Consider the following 21,930-nt stretch of genomic DNA (forward strand, 5'->3'; position numbering starts at 1 on the left):
ACGTTTTTACGAAGGTAAACAGTTGCGGATTACCGAGACACAAAAATGGCTGTGACTTTGAAACAAGGCCAGATAGGACGTATCTTCGTATGAATCTTCCTCGATGCTTGCGATGCCTCTCCTAAAGCGGATGCCACACGTTATGATACACCCGGTATGTGTAACCATCATTTACAGTCTTCTCGATAATTGCAGCTCCACTTTTTATTATTTAATTACGTTTGATTAATCGTCGTTCTTCCGCCTCTTTTTCCTCTGATTCAACTGCTCGTGTTTTATAGTTACGAAGAATTGTTCGTTTTGCTCGCGGTCGAGGTTTTATTGTTCCGTAAACAAAATATAAAACACGAGCCTGATAAACTGATGTATTTTATTTATTGAGCCATAAACATGGCGGATGTCGTCTTACGACTAATTGTTCCGATCGATCGGCCACGCTGGCCCACGAATCTGCCGATGCATGCAGCTCGCCGAGCTACAGACAGTAATTACCGTGACTGGAAAAGGACTCTCGTTACCGTTAACCACGAACCGATTACCAGTTTGTAAGCAAGCTCAGCAAATTCTTCCGGTTTTGCCAGGATTCTAAACAGGCAAACCCTGGCCCGTCGATCTTCTCATCGCCTAGCATTCTCTCTTAAATGATAAATTTGAAAGCGCAATTTCGTTACGCAATTTCTCAAGCAACAGAAACTTCATTGCGAAGTTACGTTCATTTTTACGAAATCCAGAAGGTCAAATATTGCTGCGTAGTTATCGTTTCTTTCATAGACTCGCAATCTTGGTTCATATAAGAGCCTATATAAAAAAAAAAGGGGCCTGTCCATGTTATTTTCTCAAAGACAACGAACAAGTATTCTACCATCTTCGATTTCCGCGCAATACGATTTTCTTCCCTTTTTAACAAAATGTTGATTACATCGCGTCGTTACTATTAACGTATTCGTAACAATTAACAAGTGGACAAGTTTCCAAAGTGGATCTTCTGGAAAAAAATAATTCTCGTGGTCCGTCAACGCAATTTTTTTACTCTCGATTTTCGTCTTATCTTCATTCGTTATGAACCACCTTCGCTTCGCCTGTATCATAAATTTTGAGACGCGAGCTACGACACGATGGAGTGTGAGAGTTGTCCAACTAAACAGCCGGAATCTTGCTAATTCTCAACGCGTTCAACGTTCAGCGGTCTGTCTTAAGTCGTGAATTCCAAATGCTGAACATGTTACGTCAAAGGTTCGTCTATTTTTAAACGCGTGCCACATTGTTAGAAGAAACCGGGCACCGCGTACGCTTCCTGTTTCCCCGGCAACATCGGCGAACGACGGTAAGACGTTTCTAAGCGAGGGAACGCTCTTTTTCCGCCGTACGGTGTACATAATTTTAATCTTCGCGGTTACGAGGGAAGCCTCGGATTACGAAGCTGCGTGCATTAGCTAAACGTCCAACGAGAAACAGGTAACTGACCTACAGCAATGGCGCGGCATGAAAGTTGCGCGCGCTCGCGTGCTCGGTCAACGTACTCGGAATTTCTAGCCGAGGCTAGAATCTCGGTTTCGTGCTCCGATTTGCTCTTTTGCGGCCAAGTTTTTCTTCCAAGCGGCAGCGATTCCTAGTGCAGGATCCTCCCGCTGATCTTTCCTCGTCCAGGCGCTGGAACGAAGGGAGCGATCGCCTGCTAATGGATACGAAAGATGGAAAAACGCGATGGATACGTGGAAGGTTATTTGGTTGATTTAAAGGTTTCGTGTCATTCCAGCTATTGTTGATTCGCGATGAAGTTGGAAGTGAATGCCTTGAGGAATAAGAGGTTGATTTTACTAACGCTGCATCTCCGACGTTAGATCAATCTTTGACCGCTATGGTGAAATGGAAATGTATCGAGATCGTGCGATACTCTGGCAGAAAGTTTCAATCCTAATTTATAGGCTGTAGTTGTAAAATTCATTTTCATTTCCCTGTTATTACAGATGCTGATCTAGTTAATCGTTAGAGTGACGAATTTGCTTATGCTATTTTTGTATTACCAGACTCGATGGTGAAACGAGCAACGAGCTAACTCGTCTTCCCCGGTAGACAAACTTAAAGATACGTTATCGATTTTATCAGCGGCATATTTGTACCTTGTATGATGTACCTTTTGATTTGAATGTAGCTGGAAATAAGTCGAATGCTTGTCGTAAACGGGCAGATTCGAGAGAGTTTATTTGGAACGGTGCGTTCACGGTGCAACTTAATATTGCATAATAGAGTATTACAAGTTTCTCAAGCAACAGCTACGATGTGTAAAGGTCGTAATTTGATAGGAATTCACATTTATGTGTACGTGTACGTAAGAACGTATATATTGCTGCGTTTCACCAGACGCACGAGTATTCGAGTATTTTTATTGGTAGTAACGTTGTCTGAGAACGACGTTATTTCAGATTAAACCGAGTTGTTGCCTCGGATGAGAGGGGATATGTAGTATTCAGAATTACAGAATTATTGAATTTAGATGAGTGGAATTGAATTTGTAATGTATGTTGCGCGCATACAAGAATTATAGTTAACGATTAAATTAACGAACAAGTAATAAATTATATTATACAAATTATAATATGAAAATTGGCAAGGGGCAAGCTAAGTAACTAAATTAATGTTAGTCCAATTTAATTTAACAATCTATTTCGTTAATTAAGTTTAATCCAAAGGGCAGGATATAATTATTAGCTGTAAGAATACGTATCTTACGGTCATAATGAATTATTTATTATTTCGAAACAGTCTTTGTACATAGCTAATGAAGTAAATGAACGATAATATACAATTTTGTCCCACGGAAAATAATTACAACGTTTCGTTATTATTACGAAGAGAACATACCATGTTTATCATCGATTTTACGCGATAATTTATATGACTCGTTACGTTATTAAGACACTTTATTTTGATGTTTTTGTCGTTTGTAAACTTGCGAAGTTCTTGACAAAACTTTTATTATTTTTAATGAAACGTAGTTGATATCGTATTACCTTAAGTTGGCTCGTTATGGGTAGAATTAGCGTAACATGTTACAGTCGACTTTGAACTTGTATCGCGATCATAATTATAGCGAATAAAATGTTACGAGAGAGACTGCTTCAAACGATACTGACACAATGTTACGCGATATTCTGCTTGATGTTAGTAGAAATTAGCCGTGTAATAACCATCGTTTGTTTATTACCAGGCTTGATATAAGTGGTAACTCGATACTAATTAAGATATTTTTGACGAACATGTGAACTCTTATGAATTATGAACTGAATTAGTTATGCCAGAGGAATAAAATTCAAAAGTTGTTACCGTAATGTCCAATTTGAATTCAATTCGAATTTAAACGTCTGGATTTCAATTAAACGTCGATTTAAATTCTAGTCGCATTTAAACGAGTAATTTAGTTTAATTAATGTCTATCTAATTAGCATCGGACGATGTTATCCGGAACAGAAGGAAAAAGTCAAAATGAATTTTCAAATCATCTCGTATCGAACAGCAGAAATATTTTATAAAATATTTATGCAACTTCTTGTTTCACGATTACGACTCGTTACGAGTAATTTATAATAATCACTTTTCCAATTTTACCCAAACGATTCTGATAGTAAAAGAGACGCTAATTCAATGCAATCACCTGTATTCGTTAAGTTGGAATAACATCTTTCCACACTTTATTCGCCTATTGAATTTTATCTGTTACACTCGTAATGCAAATTTTATAAACTATGTACGATATAGCTTTGATCTTTATAAATAATAACACTGTACGCATCTTGCTATAAAATCTTATTCCATTATATCTATCGAGAATCGTGCCGGCTTCCTTCTCGCCATAAAATTCTCCTTGAATATCGTTTATAAGAGCAATTTAGATGCAATTCTCAGTTACTCGCACGTGTTTGCAATGTCATAAAATTCTGAGTGCTCGTTTGGTCGCCTTTCTTCGTACATGCTCTCTCGCCTGCTTTTTTTTCTCCCTCGCGGCTTAGCCTTGGAAACCGTAGCAAAACTAGCGTTGGCGAGACTTGGACTTCCAACCCACACGATCTTCGTGTGTTTGCCCACGCAACAGAAGCTTTGCAAAACCGTGAAACGATCGTACGATCCCAACATACCGGGCACTTCGTCAAATTTCAAGCTCAGTTCAACAATGAACGCAGGAGGAAGAAGCAATTCGACCATTTTCGTACTTGGATGGTGTATATTCGTAATAAGCTGCTTAGTTGTATACCGTAGCTTACTATGATCTAAAGCCAAACCCACGAGTTTCGTGTCGTTAGAGTGGATTACGTAATTTGTCCTTTAACCTTCTCCTACGACTTGGACATTCGAGATCGGAGCATATTCGCGTAAACTTATCTCGACTTAAGGAAGCAAAATTGACATTTGCGCAGGTATAAATTTAACGTATGAAAGACGGGTAAAAACGTGAAACGGTAACCTTGTGTTTGCGCTGTCTTTCTCTTCCATGTGTTAAATTTGACAAATTAGACGGGTAAAATATCTGTCGAACTAACGGCTCTCCGGTATAAATAGGTTAATGCCCTTTTGTAAAGAATGTCCAGCTGAATCGAGTAGTGTGATAAAATATATACGGCGGCTATTAAAGGAAGTCGGTCATCTTGATGTCTCAGAAAATATAAGATACAAAAAAATAAAATTGCATCCACCCGACGAGTTCTTTCAAGTGCGACGTAATTCGTTAAAAATCTTTCTCCATAGAGCCATAGACAGTACTTCTTATTTACTCACCCTGTATAATAGAAAAGGACAGAATCCAAAATATTGTTCCGTTAATAAAAATAAAACGTTTAGATAGCGGAATTCTTGGATAGTAGAACATTCGGATCATAGATCTTGTGGATAGCGGAGGTTCGAGTGCAGTCGCGGGTTAACATGTCGATCGGATGTTATGTTTTTACGTAGAGAAGCTTTTTCTTCAACAGACGTGCGCGAAATTTCAGGACAAAGAGCGGAATTGCGACGACGACAGGAAGTCGGACGTTTGTTTGATTGAACGATAGCATCCCGGCAAAAAAGCTCTTTCTGTCAACCCTTCCCATCCGCCTCTTTTTTCTTCGCTTTCTTCTTGTTTCTTCTCCACCTCTTTCGTGTTTTCGCTGAATTGACTAACAGGAGGGCTGCGCTCGTGCAAACAACGTGACAGAGCCTTTCAATTCCTTTCTTTTTTTCTCGAGGGGTGGCCTTCGACGTTGAATTCCTTCAAAAAGTCTGAATTTCCTGAACACTGTGGGGATGAAATTCCGAAGAGTTGAACAATCCAAAAACTAAAGAAAAAGAAAGTACGTGGCAAATGGAATTCCATTCGAATGTAAAATAATTTGCAGCGTAAATCATCTATCATATAATAAATAATAAATACTATGTTTGCCGTTGTTTCGCAATTGTGCTCGATACGTGTAACGCGTATTAAAAGCTAGTTTGTCGTTCCTCTTATTTCCATAGAGCGATAATAGAGGAAATTGTGAAATGTCGGTTATTTCTGTCTTTCTACGTGTCAATTGCAACTTCATTGTCGAACGTTTTGTTTTAGAGAAACGGTTTGCGTGGAATTACGTGACCCCATTAAGGAGGTAACGTGGAAGTTATTTTTAAGTCGTAACACGCCTATTTCTCGACATGGGCATTAGGTCATAGGTCTTAAACAGATAAGTGCGCTACTGTATGGCCGTATCGTACCGTATTGTGTGTTAAAAAATATCACGTTTAAAGTATACTTGGCAGAGATTTTAACGTCGACGTAATCCGCGTCAAGATGGGCACGTTTCGCAATTTTACTGATGCCTCGCAGATTAAGCCGTGCTTTCGAATTACTCCTTTTCGAAATTATTAAAATGGGTGTTGGCACTCTCGTCACAGCCCCATTATATGTGCGTCTATGCGTCGTCTCTTCGGTGTGCCGTCGTCGCTGAACGTTCACAAAGTGCATCTTGACATGAATCTGTGTAAAAGAGCCGGCAGGTTCTGCGACAGAATTTCGTCAGTTTCAAAATTATTAAAGCCGACCGATGCTTTTATTTAAAGCAACTTTCGTTTTTATTGGGTTGGCAACTAAGTGATTGCGGATTTTGTCATTAGGTGGTAATGTATGTTAGTTGCCAACACAATACTTCATCCAGTCAGAACAGAAACGAAATATCAAATACCGTCAAGTAGAAGTATATACAATAGTAATCTGCATAGTAAATTAAGATACAGAAGTACGTACATATTTAGATAGGTCGTGATTAATTGCGCAGAAAGATCGTAATAGGGATAAGCCTCGATAAGATGAACGATTACAGTGCAATGCGATTTTTGTTTTGTCCGTGACACGCTCAAGACTTCTTTAACATTCAGATTTTTAATCTTTTGACAAGAATTTTTTTTTTCTCTAATTATTCGAGGAACAAGAAGTTGCGAGTTTTTTTCTAAATGAATTTTTGTTTAATTGTCAAACGTGACTTTTATTTGCGTATAATTGCGTGTTTAAGTTAAGATACTTTGCTCGAGATAGATGTAATTTGAGAGGGTTAGCGTACAATTATTTTGCGTACCAAGTGAACATTTCACATTCGGAAGTCGGGTCCTGCAGCCTATCTCGCTTTATATTTATGAAATTATTTTTCAAAAAGATATTTTCGAGCAAAATTCTACACGACACGATCGTTGATATCGAGGTCGGGTCAATAGATTGTACGCATTTCTATTTTGCGAAGTATGATTTTACTAACTTCGTTTCTGCTATAACGTTTTTTCCAAAATACTTTATTTTCACTCAATTAAACGTGGGTACTGTACGTGTGACAATATTTAAAGAGTATAGAAAGTGTAAATTGTAAATGCTTTCCACGAATGTGGCGTAAAATAACAAACCTCGTTCTCTTCTGTTTAAGTAACATTTCCTCTCTTCTACTTACTTTAAACTGTTTAAAGATCAACGTACAATAGGTTACGGAACATTTCCTATGCTACTAGCATAGTAGATAAGTGTATGGCAAATGTGTCACGTATCGAAACATGAATTTGATACTAAATAAAGGATACTTTTAAAGGATACAATATCCGGCAAGGATTTCTTATTATTATTTTAGTTCAATTTATACGATTTGTCGTAACTATTTCACCTGCTCCAAATCACATAAAAAACAGAGCTACTTTTGTAATTTCAACGTACGCTTGGATCGTCATCTAGCGTATCCAATATGTATGTATGAGCCATAAATTGAATTAATAAAAATCAGTCTTGCAACATTTTCTAAAACTCCAACTTGTTATAACCAAAAATGGAAAGGAAAAAAGGAGAACGAAAACGAGGAGAAAGGGAAAAAGAATAGTACGATGGATTCTCTCATTGTAAGCTTCATTTGCCCCAAATCATCCTACAATCCCTCTTTAGAAGCATTTTCAAGTAGAAAAACGTCTCTAACAGTCCAAGCTCGATTGAGTACAACAGAGTCTAACGATGCGTCGTGACATAGTCTTGTGATTTCTTCGTCGCGCTGATCGTTGAATCGAAACCGGTGTCTCGATGAATTCGATCGAACCTCTCTCTCTCTCTCTCTCTCTCTCTTTCTTTTTCTCTTTTTGCAGTCTGTAACGCTATGCTCGATGTCGTATGACAACTAGTTGTTAGCGATGACATGGCTTCTTTTTATAGACAAGCGTAAACGTGGCGCGCGCGCTCGCGTGCCCGTTTTCTCCGCGTGTTAATGCTTCTGTGCGGAGCACGTGCAACTCGCAACGAATGCACGAGCGTAGCAAACATCCGTTGCTGCCGCTTCCATCGCCCCGAGGAAAAATATTTTTCTACTCCTCGCTACCGGCCAACTTACTTGGAAAGCTCGAACTTTTTTTCATTTTATAGGAGCATCCTATGTCCGGACTGTTCGGGAGATTGGTAATGTTTCTGATAGCTTTCATCGTGCTATTACATGGTACGCATCATGGTATATATACGTTCGCCTAGAAAAGTCGGGCAATTACTATTAATTGTATACGTACGCTGTAGGAATACTTTCGTGTAATTTTGCTGCAACAAATTACAACACATCCTTATGTGGAAAGAATTTAATGTTGCACGAGATCAGTCTTCTTACTTAGAAAGTCTGGTTATATATTGCATCCTCATCTTCGGAATAGAATTAATACGAACACTGAAAACGGTGTACATGCCGAGTGTTTAACAATGTATCGAACCGATCGTATGTTCAATTTTTATTTTTGTACCTTCCGTGAAAGTTACGTGAATCATTATAAATATAACAGATAAAGATAACAGATAACGGAATGGTAAAGCGAATAGTAAACAGGATAAATATGATTGTAAATATAACATGGAAGATATAATTCTGGTAAATAATAGAATATGATAACTATAAAGATTATTGCTAGTACATTAAATTATATGTTTATAGTTCTGTTATTTATTTTACTATTATTCTCTTTTATTACATTAAAATTTGCAATACTTTTTACTAGTTTATTAAAGAAAGGAAATTAAACCTTGTCCTATATTATTTCAATGTTTTCATTGAAATTTAGTATTTAATTCTCAACTTTAATTCTCAAAGTTCAAATTACGACTATAAGGGAAACGAGTTTTCTAAACTACGGACCACCATTTACTTTGAACACCAGTTTACTAAAATTCCAACATAGAACTAGTTCAGCCAGAGTTTTGTCACATTATGTGAATCTCACAGACTGCAGCAGCGAGAAATGCGTACCGCTTCTGTCCTGATTATAGGAGCACTGCAGCAATTAGAAGAAGAAGAAGAAGATTCGATTAAAGTATTAAAGGGAACGATGGAAAGAAACGGAAGGAAAATAACTCTCGTTGATATATTAAATATTACGAAATGCAGTTAGATTCTAAAACTAATTACGCGGAAACGCAAGACAAAATTAGGTCATTGAGTACACGAACGATGTTGAGATAAACGATAAGCCGACAGCTTTCGTCGCGTATTTTAACTTAATCGCTAACATATATCGCTTACGGCAAACGTAAAGACACGTTTCAGCGTCAAATTTCCTTCTTTTTTATCCGAAATAACAAGCTGTTGATATATCGAAGAGCTCTCCTCTCGGCAATCAGCTTTATATCAAAAGTAATACAGAATAAAAAGGGAATTTTTGTTTCATCAACGTCGACAGCCTTTACGTGACTTTTACGTGAAATTTCCCCTGTTTAACTCTCTCGCGTATCGTACGATCAATTTATAAGTTACGAAGCTTCAAGCTTCTATAAAATTACGAGCTCATCTATTAAAGATCGACGAAGTTACGTGATCGCGTTCGATGACGATCCGTTTGATGACGACCCGTGACTCGAATATTTATTCGAACAGATTGTACAGAATATAGATCGTTATTCCACTCGAACAGCCATGCCTATATGTGACGCGGTTGTGTAACAGAACCAAGGTGCCCGTTTGAAGAACGCGTTGGCTAACGCAGACATTCAAGGATTTCTTTTTATTGCGCCCCGTGTTTCCCACTTTCGTAGGTTTTGCTCGCCGTGCGATCTGCCGAAGCTTCAAGGATCGTTCGCTTCTTGCCTCGTTGCATTTTTCATTCGTACGTTCTCCCGGATAAGAATTGATTTTTGCACGGGCTTTGGTGTCAAAGATTTAAGCGAAAATGTCCTTGAACCGAGCAACTGATGGAAAGACTTTTATCTTGTTCCAGGCATTTAGCTAGAAATGCGTGCTTTATTAATCCTGCACAGTGGATTACATTGTTACATTTTGGAGAACTTCATTTTATCTTGTAGTTTGAATTTACGTATGTATGTACTCTATTGGAATAAATAAAATAAGAAATAAATATATAGTTGTTTAATAAATATAAAAAAAAGCATATGCATAGTGCATAAAGGAATAAATATATAGAATTAATGAAGAGAAAATAAAAATTCATCTAAATATTGATATTAATAATCTTTTAATCTGAACAATAATAACCGAGAGAGAAAGAAAGAAAGAGAGAGAGAGAGGGAGAGAGAGAAAATAGGAAAAGTTTAACCATCCATTCATCTATTCTTATATTGCATCTTACGATTTCGTTCTGCTATCAAGTCTCGTAATCGAAATTTTCGCCTGCCGCGGGATATCTCGCGCGAATTTCCTGGGAGTTTACGGTCGGTGATATACACTTTCACGGTTTATTTAGTATATTTCCTATTCCAGATAAAATTGATAATTTTTCGAGAATTATACGTATCTTAGCGGATCGTGTCACACCTTTCTCGATTACACACAATTTTCATTGAAAACAACGACTCATAAATATTATTATCTGATTGATAATATTATTATTTGTATTATTGATAAATTATTATCTACCGTCGACTAGAAATATCTCTCTTTGCCTTTTATGATAAACGAGATTGCAGACCAGTTAAAATAGGCACAGGATATTTATAATAAAACGTAAATAGATTAATTTACGCTTAACGTATGTTTCGAATTACCTTAATTTGTGTTCGCTATGTCTTTTCAATTTTCGTTTGTTAAGATGAGTCTTGCATTAGAAAACCGAAGCAAATGTTTCTTGCTATTCTTGAATCTCAAGATTCATTGAGAATTTTCATGAAGAATACATATACCATAATGAACGAGAATAATTTCTTCTTCTGTTCTCTTTTACTTAACTTCTCCTTACATTCAATGTTAACAATAATTCGTCTCAATCAGACGTTCCGAAAGAAACGTGCAAGGGTGCACTCAGCTATCGATATATATTTGTCAATATTTAAACATTCTTAACTAAAAAGATCAATACGTATTGTCAATACGATATCGTCAGTATCTATTGACAAACTTCATTTTCGTTGAGGATCTTGAAATATTGACAATATGTATTGATCGTCTAAGGGCACCGTAGAATCTGTTCGTTCAGATTGTTCGATTGATTTAACGCATTACAATGCGTTACGCACTATCAAGCATCGTATGATATCGTATAATTCGACTTGATCAATCAATACTCGAACATCAAAGAAAAACTTACACTGTTGCTTTGTTTATTTCCACTGCGAAGTTGCAAGAACGCGAAAACGTCGATCTCATGTTATTCTTTGCGTTAGTGTCCTGCTGTTCGAAAGAAAAGTGAAAACCGGTCAGGCCAAGGACTTCGATACCGCTTCAGTCCATGGAGATTCAATTATATTAGCGATAATGGAACTTTTTTGTCTTCAAGAAAATTATTACGACGATCGATATTCTTTCGTCACTAATAATTAGCAGAGAAGTTAGCGATTGATTACTTTGGTACCGTAACGTGTACAAAAAATACTTCGATGTTCGTGGTTGAAGTGCATTTAATCAAGCGTAATGCAATATCGTGCCAGCCACGTTATTAAGCGAATATTACGAAATAAAAGCAACGATGCTTCGCGTAATTAATTGTGTCACTTTTACGGACTTTGACGAGGCGAATGAATTATTGGATCGATGCCTTTTAAAAAACGAAACGGATCGTTTCAAACTACTAAGGGCTAATCATTCATATTTCTATCATTTCCGTTATTATCTTCTAAGTTATTAACGCGAAGAATTCGAAAGAATTTTCTCATGCTGATAATTCTACTGTAACGTCGCTTTATATCGTGTACGTCAGTTTTGTAACAAGGATGTGATATATTAAATATTCTCCGTATATCGTAGTAAGCCTAATGTGCTGTCGTACTCGTACTCAATTACATTCATACGCGTGTATTTAGATTTGAGATAAACAGTTGTCCTGCTAGTCCGCATCATCGTAGAAGACAGTTCACCCGACGTTTATCCATGCAGAGACATAATTTATGCAGGTAACAGGCAAATCTGAAATGGAATAAAACGTACGAGATAAAACAATTTATATAGATTATAAATAGTAATTTAGATAGTAAATGGAATGTGTATATATATAATATCTCTGTGAATAAAAATATCTAATATTTAAGATAAAGAAGCGATATCTTCAGAAGTTCTAATTATTCGAAAATAATTGCATAAAGTTATTTCCTCGGTTCTGCATATTAACGTAATGGGCAAGATACTAAATTAAAAAACACAGTCATATCCTGACAATAAAAAGGATATTGTGTTATAGGAATTTATTCTTATCGATAGTTCCTAATGGTTACGATGCTACGTCATCGTCTCTGTAAAAGGTATTAGAAACTCCTTCGTTCAACATTCATTTGCATAGCAGAAGTGCCATTACTATTTCGTACGGCCACTCCCGACTTTTGCAGGCCTCCGAGTTTCTGCATTCCTCGCTCTTCCTTGAAATTACTGGTCAAGTTGAATGAGTGTGCGAGAGATATCGTCCGCAAGCGATCATCCGGTAGATTGTAAACGAAGAATCGTCATCGTTATGCAGCAGAAATTCCATTCTGGAATGGCAGAACTGAAATTACTGCGCGATTCTAATTTTGTAATTAGTTCCTTTAGCTTTTAACGTGCCTTTTCCGAATAGACTGCGATACTTCTCCCTCGAAGATTTTTTCTTTTTTAATTAAACGACAAGAATTAAAAAGTGCTAGATAAAAATTGTTCTAAGCAGTTTTCTTTATATCTAGATTATTTATTTCACAACGTCATTTATATCTTTTAATTTTCAATTCCTTCCTTTCACGATGGAAGAACTATTTTCTTAATAATTTGAAAAAACAGAAGGCCGCCGTGTTTATGTTTTATCTATATTTTTCTTGTCCTCCAGCGTTATCTTAAGCATCAAAGATACGAGCTACAACAAATCTAACATAAAGTAGCAGTCATGAATGTACGTAACGTAACATATTCCTTTGGGAGGAGAATATTTCACGATTCTGGTAGCCTTCGTCGTTCAAACTTGTTCCAAAGGACGAGAGAGGATGTATATTGAATATCGTGCTCGTTTGAAACTTGCCAGCTTCTTTCAGTCTATTTCGATATCTTTTCAAAACGGCTATGACCCGTTTTTGCTATCTTTCGCGCAGTTTACTGAAAACCGAGACTTATCTCTGTGTAATTATCAAATTTGCTATTCATTTGTTACGTCGAGTCTTTCGTTCGATGGCTTAATTCATTTGATTCGAAAAATCTAACGTAATCGTGTCTGATTATTGAGATTTTGCTTAATTAAAAGTTTCACCAATTGTAACTGGAATGCAGCCTGATGTTGTAAAATTAATTATATTGTAATTTGTTTTATTTCGATTGTTAATTATTTAGAGTATATATTTAATGAGAATGTACAGACTTGGTATGTATTTAACAAAAATAAGTTGAGGAAGAAAGATAACGATTTAATCTTATCTAGTGGACTGACAATTTAGATGACGAATTATTAAACTCGCATTTTAATCGTTCAAAATATTAACAATAATTCGCAAAATATCATTAATAAGTAAATATAAACACGAATATATACATATCCATGTATAATAAATACAAGTATAAAAATAAATAAATATTTTCAACCTGCAAGGGAAGATTCCCAACTTGTAGCGTCGAAAAACTATGGAACTTTGAGAATATGTAGACGATATAAGATATGTATCACGCAATCTTTTTTGTTACGCGAATTCACTCAAAGAGGGTGATATTGACCCTTGTTTCCTCCGATTTTACGTTTCGACTCGCGAATTAAAAAAGATAGAAAAAGAGGTTCTCAGACAAAAGTTACCTGTTTTAATGAGGACGTCATTTGGCAAAAAAGTTTATCAACGTTCTAGGGAAGCTGTAACGCAAAATTTGAAAATAACTGGATTTTCAGAGATCAATGCCACCCTCTTACAGTGAATTTGCATAGCAAAAAAAAAAAAAAAAAAATGTAAATAATTGCGTAATACATATCAATTTATCGCCTACATATTCCCAAAGTTTCATAATTTGTCGAATCTGCGAGTTGGATGATCTTCCCTTGCTAGTAATAGATACATCAGAAATCAAAGTAATAAAAACAGAGGTGAATTTGCTTCCAAGGAGCCATCTTTCTCGCTGTTACATTCCGAACAAAATAACAATTTCCCACCGTCTTGGGATTTTCACGAACGACCTGGAACGGGAGAAGCTTCCGTTGCATCCCGCGCACGAAATGGGGCATAAGGCGCCGTTCAGGGTCGTCTGTCACGAAAGGAAGGATGACTACTGTATAACTAACAATGCTTGTGCTGGGTCGATAACAATGATTGGCCGGACTTCGTTGACCCCTTTAACTTGCACACATTCCCGAGCCTCGCCCAATGTTATAAATCGACGCTCTTGCTCGCTCAAAATACTTGTATTGTACGATCGTATTAGTCTCCGTAATTGACGGATGACGTAATTGTTGCTGTAATCGTAATTAATCCTGATATCGCGAAGCGGATATCGTTATATTAATAAAAATTGAGAAATTGATTAATCAGATAATACAAGAATTACATAAAGTTAGACGAACAACAGAAATAACATAACGAATGTAGAATTTTTAATGAAATATCGAAAACGATCATTCGACCAGGACCGGCAAAGCATCTCTCACAAACGCGAAAAGATTTTTATCTTTCTCGTCGAAGACATTGATTTTAATCTACGTCGACTAGTAAACAAACATTTTTGCCCATTTTTCACTCTCGTTTTACGTAACGGATCTGTATACCTTGTATTCGATATGACGATAGAAATTATGCAAAACGGGAAATTTGCAAACTCGTACTGCGTTGCCAAAGTAGCGCTATTAATTGCCTGTCACAGCGGATATATCCGTCGTTGAAACGAATCGACGAATTATGCGGCATTCGCTTGGCTGCGACACATTGAAAGTATATTACGTATGTATGTACTTTCCTTAAAAATTATTTGTCTGTCGGACCAGGCATGTTAGGGAAGCTCTCGATTCTAGAAAAGGGCGCGGTGCTTGAAGATTTACCATACAATAAGGAGCGAAGAAGCGTCTCGAGTGGCTGGTGAAGTGCCTTATCTTATTGTTAGAAGGAAAGTGTACGAGGCACGAAGGTATAAAAGTGCGATGAAAGCGTACCACCTGCTGGATAGTCGTTGAACCTTACAACCTTGTTGCAAGGAAGATGTTTTAATCCTCTGTAATCTATAGATAATATTACACAGCCATAGACAGAAACGTTTTAAACGATACGCAGATCCTTAGACAGAATAACCTGCGATGCATCAGATCTTGTTGCAAATGTTCTTAGATATCCGTCTGCAATTTGCAAATCTTATTTCATTTATTTAGAGATTGGAAAAAGTGGGAAAAGATTATTAAAATGCATGGAATTTGGAAACGAAGGAACAACGCATTGTTATTGCGGCTATTACATTTTTATATTGTTAATCTTCTTCGATCAAACGTGTCAAATCAATCAGTACATATGTATATGTTTATAGTTAGATCGATGGTTTTTAAGATGGAAAAATATTAACCGTTTGAGTCCCAGAGGTCTTTGAAAAAACAAGGTCGAAAAATCCCGAACAATACGGTAGCGCTTGTCTTAATCGATTGCGAAGAAAAACAAGCGGCGCAATAGCGCTCGTCATATTTGTTATTTTTATGAAATACGTCTATGTTATTATATATGCATACTATTAGTTTATAAATATTTCAAGTTTTGTTCAATAAAATCTATTGAGAAGATAACAATGAAACACAAAATACCGTCAGTCGTCCGTAGCGTTCAAATGTACTGGGACTTTTCGACGCAAAATCTAAACAGTGCGATCGTGTACTTCGTTATTGTTACATTTATTCGTCATTGTCTATCGACAGCGTAAACGTCGATCTCGAACGTTCCAAGCGATAATTATTGATTTTCCCTTGTTTTTCATTGTTGCAGGCCAAACAACGTGCCTCCGTAAAATGGCTCTTGTCGAAGGCGTACAACAACCGAGTGCCAGAAAACCTTCGTGATCCGTATTATATCGATAATGAGGTACGTAGAGCTGATTTTTTACCAGACACCTGCCACAGTTGACATTATAATCGATACAGAGACGCGCGGCTTCTTATTAGCGCCAATTTGAATTACGACAGGACAGAAATTGAATACCGATTGTAAGAATCCAATTCTTAAAACACAGGGAGAATATTTTAACAACGAAACCGAACATTTCTACAGCGTCGAAATAAGTTGTCGATTAACTAAAAAAGCAATAACGAATAATAGTAAATAAATGAATCACGTCGGAGATTAATTATTGAAAATTTCAGCTATAACTTTCCCAATTAATCTAAACTTGGAATTTTCTGATCAACGTAATTAATGATCCCTCCTTTATCTTCACGCAATTATTACGTCATAAACTACGTATTTTTCTACTTAAAGTTTGTCTTTGGTTCTACTACGGACTTTTTCAACTCGCTTAGCTCGAGTCTAATTAAGTTTACAAGAACTCTCGACAGAAACATTCGATTAAAACAGCAGTGTTCTGAGAGCAGAATCAAAGTACCAGTCGTATTCGCTGATAGAAGACAGGACTTCTGTCTAGCTACTTGATTCTAATTTTTCTAAGTGTCGCGCATCTTTCGACGACTGAGAGAAGACACCCGGTGGGCATGTCGGTTCTCAATGGCGGTAGCTCGGTTTCTTCCGCGATTTTTAGCATGTCCTGAAAACTCTTTTGTGGCACACGTCGTTATTTCGTGACGGAGAAAACCGTTGTTAGCATCGTGAAAGGTATACGCAAAGTTGTTGGGCGCTTTACTCGGCAAACGCTAATAAAGATCCGTGAAAAGTATTCTTCCGCCGAACTTCGATAATGAACGGCGAAATCTCGGGAAAGTTTCTCGGAAATGACATGGATATCTGTTATAACGAGAGATTGCTTATCTTAGATATGACGAACAAAGTGGACCCGTGTAATACGCGGAAGAAAAACACGCGAGCCAGCATATTAGCCGTAACAAAGAATTCTCCGTTTTTGTGAATTTTGAAAACGTCGAGATATTTTCAATTCCGCATGGAAGTGCCTCTCTTTTATGTAAATAATCTCGTCTCTCGTTGGCCCAAAAGATTTTTATCGCTAGCGCATGATGAAACGTGAAACGTTATGAAAAGGTACAAATCACCATGTAAGACGAAATATTTCGTCGTGTCAAACGAACAACGCCCCTATCGATCACTACGAGATAGTTCGTCATGGCACAACGTCGTATGGAAATAATTCTCCATTCGAAATGTAGCCATTTCAACAAGAAAATATCGAACAATTTTTGTTCGAGAACTTCTCCTCCTACTCTCGCCATACCAAAGATATTCACGGCGCTAATTCTTACTGGATTAGCCTACATATAAATAATAAATATCATGGCGAGTTTGAAGTACAATTTTATCGAACAATCGAGGAAAACGTGTATATCGAAACTAGTAATAACGTTAGAGCGCGAAGGATAGGTAATCACTTGGAGTAATTATTCTTTGTATCGTAAAAGTAAACAAACTCATATCGATTGTTACACTGTTACTTCACAACTGCATCTGGCATTCCACGTACAATGCATGCACGAAAGCTTCGGTTGTGTGGTTGATCCAGTTAAAGCAATTGAATTACCGCGCGATCGTCCGCGGCCGACCTCTTTCTCTGCGATCAGTAAATCATGGAAGTACCGTGACGAGCGTTCGCGTTGATTTATACGATACGTTTCTTTTGTGTCTTGTCGACTCGATCCCAGGATGTATTATTTAGCCGAGGACCATCGCCGTTTCATTAAGCGAAATCAATTAATAGCTAGCTATCGATTCTTTGTTTCGAGACGCTCGAAACTCACGACCGAGAGGGAGCTGTTCAAGGTGTTCCGGTGCCGCCAGGTGAGACCCTTGAACTTGGAAAGTGCTATCGAACGGTTCTACTCGAAAGCGCGCTAGAGTCTCCCATATCCGAGCTAATAAGAAGACAGAAATGTTCGTACGATAGATCATCCGAGTAATAGAGCAATCGTTTCTCCGATATTAAATTTCATTTGTTCAGATAGAGATCAAGGAAATCGTCAGTTCGTTTTTAATATCTGGGAAACCCATATTTTTTGTCCACTGAACTACATGAATTTTTAACGCGAGAACGTTCCATTATATTAAATTTCACTTGTTCAGACAGAGACTAAGGAAATTGTCAGTTCGTTCGAATATCCGAGGACTTCGTATTCCTTTGGCCATTAAATTATAGAAACGTTCGGCACAAGGAGAAGGCGCATCTTCGTCGTTTTCGTTAGCTGTTCCTGTCCTAACACGTAATTACAACGTAAAAAGAATATTTTAATTAATTCGGTGAAAAAATTGCACATGAGCCTCATTTCTAGACGTTAACCATCAACAAGACCAAATACTTTCGATCCGTGGTACTCTTTGTTCCAGGATAATGAATTCAGCCACAATAGATGTTTCAGCCTCTAGTCACGATCTCTCCGGTATCGCCTGATTAACCGGCAAGAACTCTCCTCTTTCTTCCTTATAACTCTTCCTTATGAACCATCTGCAAGCTAGTCGCATCCTTTTCACACTTGAACTTTCGTTCGTTCGGATAGCCAGTCGCTGAGTCTCGGCTTTCCCTTTAAAGTCAAAGGTGTAATCCGACGATGATTACGAGTCTCTGGAAGAAACAATAGAGATCAGCGTCTGGCTCATCTTCAACGAGTAGTTGTCGCGGCTTTCTTCACCTGTGCGAACGGAGCCTGAGCATCTGATAATCGATCGTTTCGATTGTTCTTCCGTTTTTTTCTCCTTCCCTATTGTCTCTCGTCGATTTATCTTTTGTTACAGCTGATTTGCGAGTTCCTTCCGTTGGAAAAAGCGAACTTCGTAAAATTGTACTAGCAAGTGTAGATTCGGGTTAGTGATTGCGTAAGTTCCAATGATTGGCAAAATAATGTACGTAATACTTTCTACTTATTTCAGATCAGTGACTTCCTCGCTTGTTCGTTTTCAGCAGACTTTTAACTACGATCGATTTTTCGAGCCACTTTTTTTTTATGGACCAAGAGCAGATTTAATTGGCCGTTATATATATATACAGGCAGCGGAGGCTATTTCAGTAATTTCAAGTGCCTACGTAAGGAATTAATGTAGCGTAAATCATAGCGGTAATTATCTTTTAGATAAATGATGTCGTGTTTTTCTCGTTTCAGTAAGACGCGTCGCACGGAAAGATTGAAAAAATAAAATTCTTAAGATATATATGTTTAGGTATACTTTAGAAACCATTTATCTTTTATTTACCGTTTGATGTACTTCTTTTTTAAAAAGAAATTTTTAATATGTAATTTAATAGTCGCCAAGGTAATTTACATAAAATATTTAAAATAAGTCAGACAGTTGCATAATTTTTTATTTTATTCTTTTTTTAATAGCTATTCTTTGTATAGTGAATTATTTAACATATCGAATTTTTGAGCTTTTTATGGTTTTTTTTAAAATTAATCTTAATATGGTAAGAAGTCATTAATTTTATAAAAGTCTAACTTATAAAAGATCTAAGATGTCAAATTGTATTATCATATTTGTGCCGCTTCTTAACGAATATGAATTATTTGTTAGCTCCTAAGGAAGAAATAATGATAAAGGACATTAAAACTATTGCAAACATAATTTTTAAATATTCGATACTTAATGCTTCTCCTGTTGACTATTCAACCAAACACCACGGTGTTATTTCCATATTTCGAAAAGTAACTTAATGTAAAAAAAACATGTTTGTATGGCACATAAAGCGAGAGACAATAACAATCGGGAACGGATTAACTTTTTCTGTACTGTACTTATATGGAACTTGGAACAAACCACAAGAACCTCACGTTCCTATCGTAAAGTCGTCTCAACCGAAGCTCCGCTGACCGACGGAACATCAATTCTGTCCCAATTTCTTTTCTGTACGAGGCAGAATCGTAAAGAGAGAAACGAGTTTCCGCGGCGACGCTTCAAGTCCGCTTGCAGTTGACGATTCAAGTAAAGGTATCTGGATATTCGCGATCTAGTTTGCGGGCATCTTGAAATCTAGGTGAACCGAGATTATCGTGAAACGATAAGTATTCATGGTAGCATCGTTAATTATCCAATTAACCTATCAAGACCAAAAACTACAATTAAAATTTATGCTGCGTGTTACAAGTTATCGAGCAGTTTGACTGGCAATGTCTGCATATCAAGGAATAGCCATAAGCAGTGACCTTTATCAGAAATCTCGAATTTTTATGTTCCAATCTCACCCTTTAACAAACTTTATCTCATACTTTAACAAACAGAATTTTCACGTTTCAAGGGAAATTATTCAAATTTCTTTCTTTCGCATTCTGCGTGTTTTCTTTCTTCTTCTTTTACAAGCGATATCCTGGTTGGTTAGACGCGTGGCGCGTGTTGTTCCGCGATAGTTCAGCAACAATAGCGACGACCAGTGTATTTCCGTTACGACGATGCATCGTCTCGAGTTCTTCGCATTTCCGCGCACTACGCCGGAAATTACGGAATACTAATATTTGCTCGTCGTGCCTGCCGGATATTCTTATGCGGTTGCGGCCAACCTATGCGACACAGGGTATTGTGTTTCGAGCTGCCGCTACGAGCAGATCTGCTTTGACACGAACCTGATTTCTCTGCAGCCGCTATTTTCTTCCTTTCTCCTCTTTCCTTTTCTTAATTTGAGTTTTTATTGCTTAGAAATCTTTTTATTTCCTTTTCATAATTTAAGAGGTTTTCTCTCTTTTTTTTTTATAGGAAACGGTTCATAAGAATTGAGTATAAATTGCGTCTGAAATTATAGTTTTAGTTTTTTAATATTGGCTACGTTTACGTTTGAATCGATAATTATTAGACTGCGGATTTTTGTACATGCGTATATCTTCACAGGGAGATTTGTTTTATCTAGTAAGAATTATGATGGACATTTTACAGTGTGTTTTTTCTCGTATGTAAGAAATTTTCATAAAGAGACAAGATTTATCGAAGTTGTTTGTCGTTCATAGACAACTCGCACAACTTTATTAAAATGTTTGATTTCAGAACCAAGAACACCTGAAGCCGCAGATCGTCCACGCACTTTCCAATGCGGAACTATACTGTTTGGCGCTGGCGAACATCTATTCGGATCCAAATTATCACAATCAGAATCATTGCGGTATTCTCCAAGCCTTGGCCAGAAAGGGTGTTTACCTCGCGGAGCCAAACAATACTCAACTCACCGAAACGATCCTCATTCAAAATTCACCACTCAAGATGGTAAGATGAAATAAACTTTTTCGGTTGCACTTTCACGAATTTTTACGACCGCGCTCTAAACACACGATCGTAATGATACGTTAACGAAAATGGTATTGGTATAAAATACTAGTGAAAAAGATTTCGAAACTGTAAGATAATGTCTGTGGGAGGAAATTTTTATTCGACATTAAAACTGTCAAGCTTTAAATAAATCAAAGAAAAAATATACTTTTAATTATTTAGAAATCTACTGTTATTATTATTACTAAATCTATTATAATCTGGAAAATGAAACATCAAATAGTTACGCGTAGATCTTTCCTCCCAAATATCAGTCGTCAGAAAATAAAGAATAATCAACAAAAAAATCTAATTTGTTCCCCATAGCATCTTTAAACATATAAAACTCTAATTACAATGTATGAATAAAATTCTGATTGATCTATCTCTGTTAAAACCGTATCAGATTGCTGTCCTAACGAACGCACAATAAATCACATATAAGATACATACGTAACCACGCAACACAACTGAATGTAAAAGATTTATGAAGGGTAAAATAAATGCCAATTGAGCGCGAGGCAACAGGGAAAATAATTGTAAATCGAGTTCCTCTTATGGTCGGCCGACTGGAGACAAACTATGCTACCACTGCTATGAAACAGGTAGATATTTATTGTAATTCCAGGTCCCAGAAGGCCACACAATGGACTTGCTTTACAATAATCCTTGTAACTTATTCCTCCGTACCA

General features: G+C 36.9%; 1 protein-coding gene across 28 annotated transcripts in view; it reads left to right on the forward strand.

The window, feature by feature from the left end:
* The window catches only part of LOC122575689 (patronin), an 85,562-nt gene that overhangs the window by 42,887 nt on the left and 20,745 nt on the right, over positions 1-21,930 (forward strand). For 27 of the 28 annotated variants that reach the window (XM_043745037.1, XM_043745430.1, XM_043745700.1 and 24 more), the window contains exons 2-3: positions 15,830-15,925; positions 20,981-21,196. In XM_043745037.1, the coding sequence (XP_043600972.1) occupies positions 15,830-15,925; positions 20,981-21,196 (312 nt within the window). Of the gene's footprint in view, positions 1-15,829; positions 15,926-17,619; positions 17,801-20,980; positions 21,197-21,930 lie in introns of those variants that run through there. The other variant, XM_043746462.1, reaches the window with a different exon arrangement.

This window comes from Bombus pyrosoma, linkage group LG1 (genome assembly GCF_014825855.1).
Source record: "Bombus pyrosoma isolate SC7728 linkage group LG1, ASM1482585v1, whole genome shotgun sequence".
NCBI classification, from domain to species: Eukaryota; Metazoa; Arthropoda; class Insecta; order Hymenoptera; family Apidae; genus Bombus; species Bombus pyrosoma.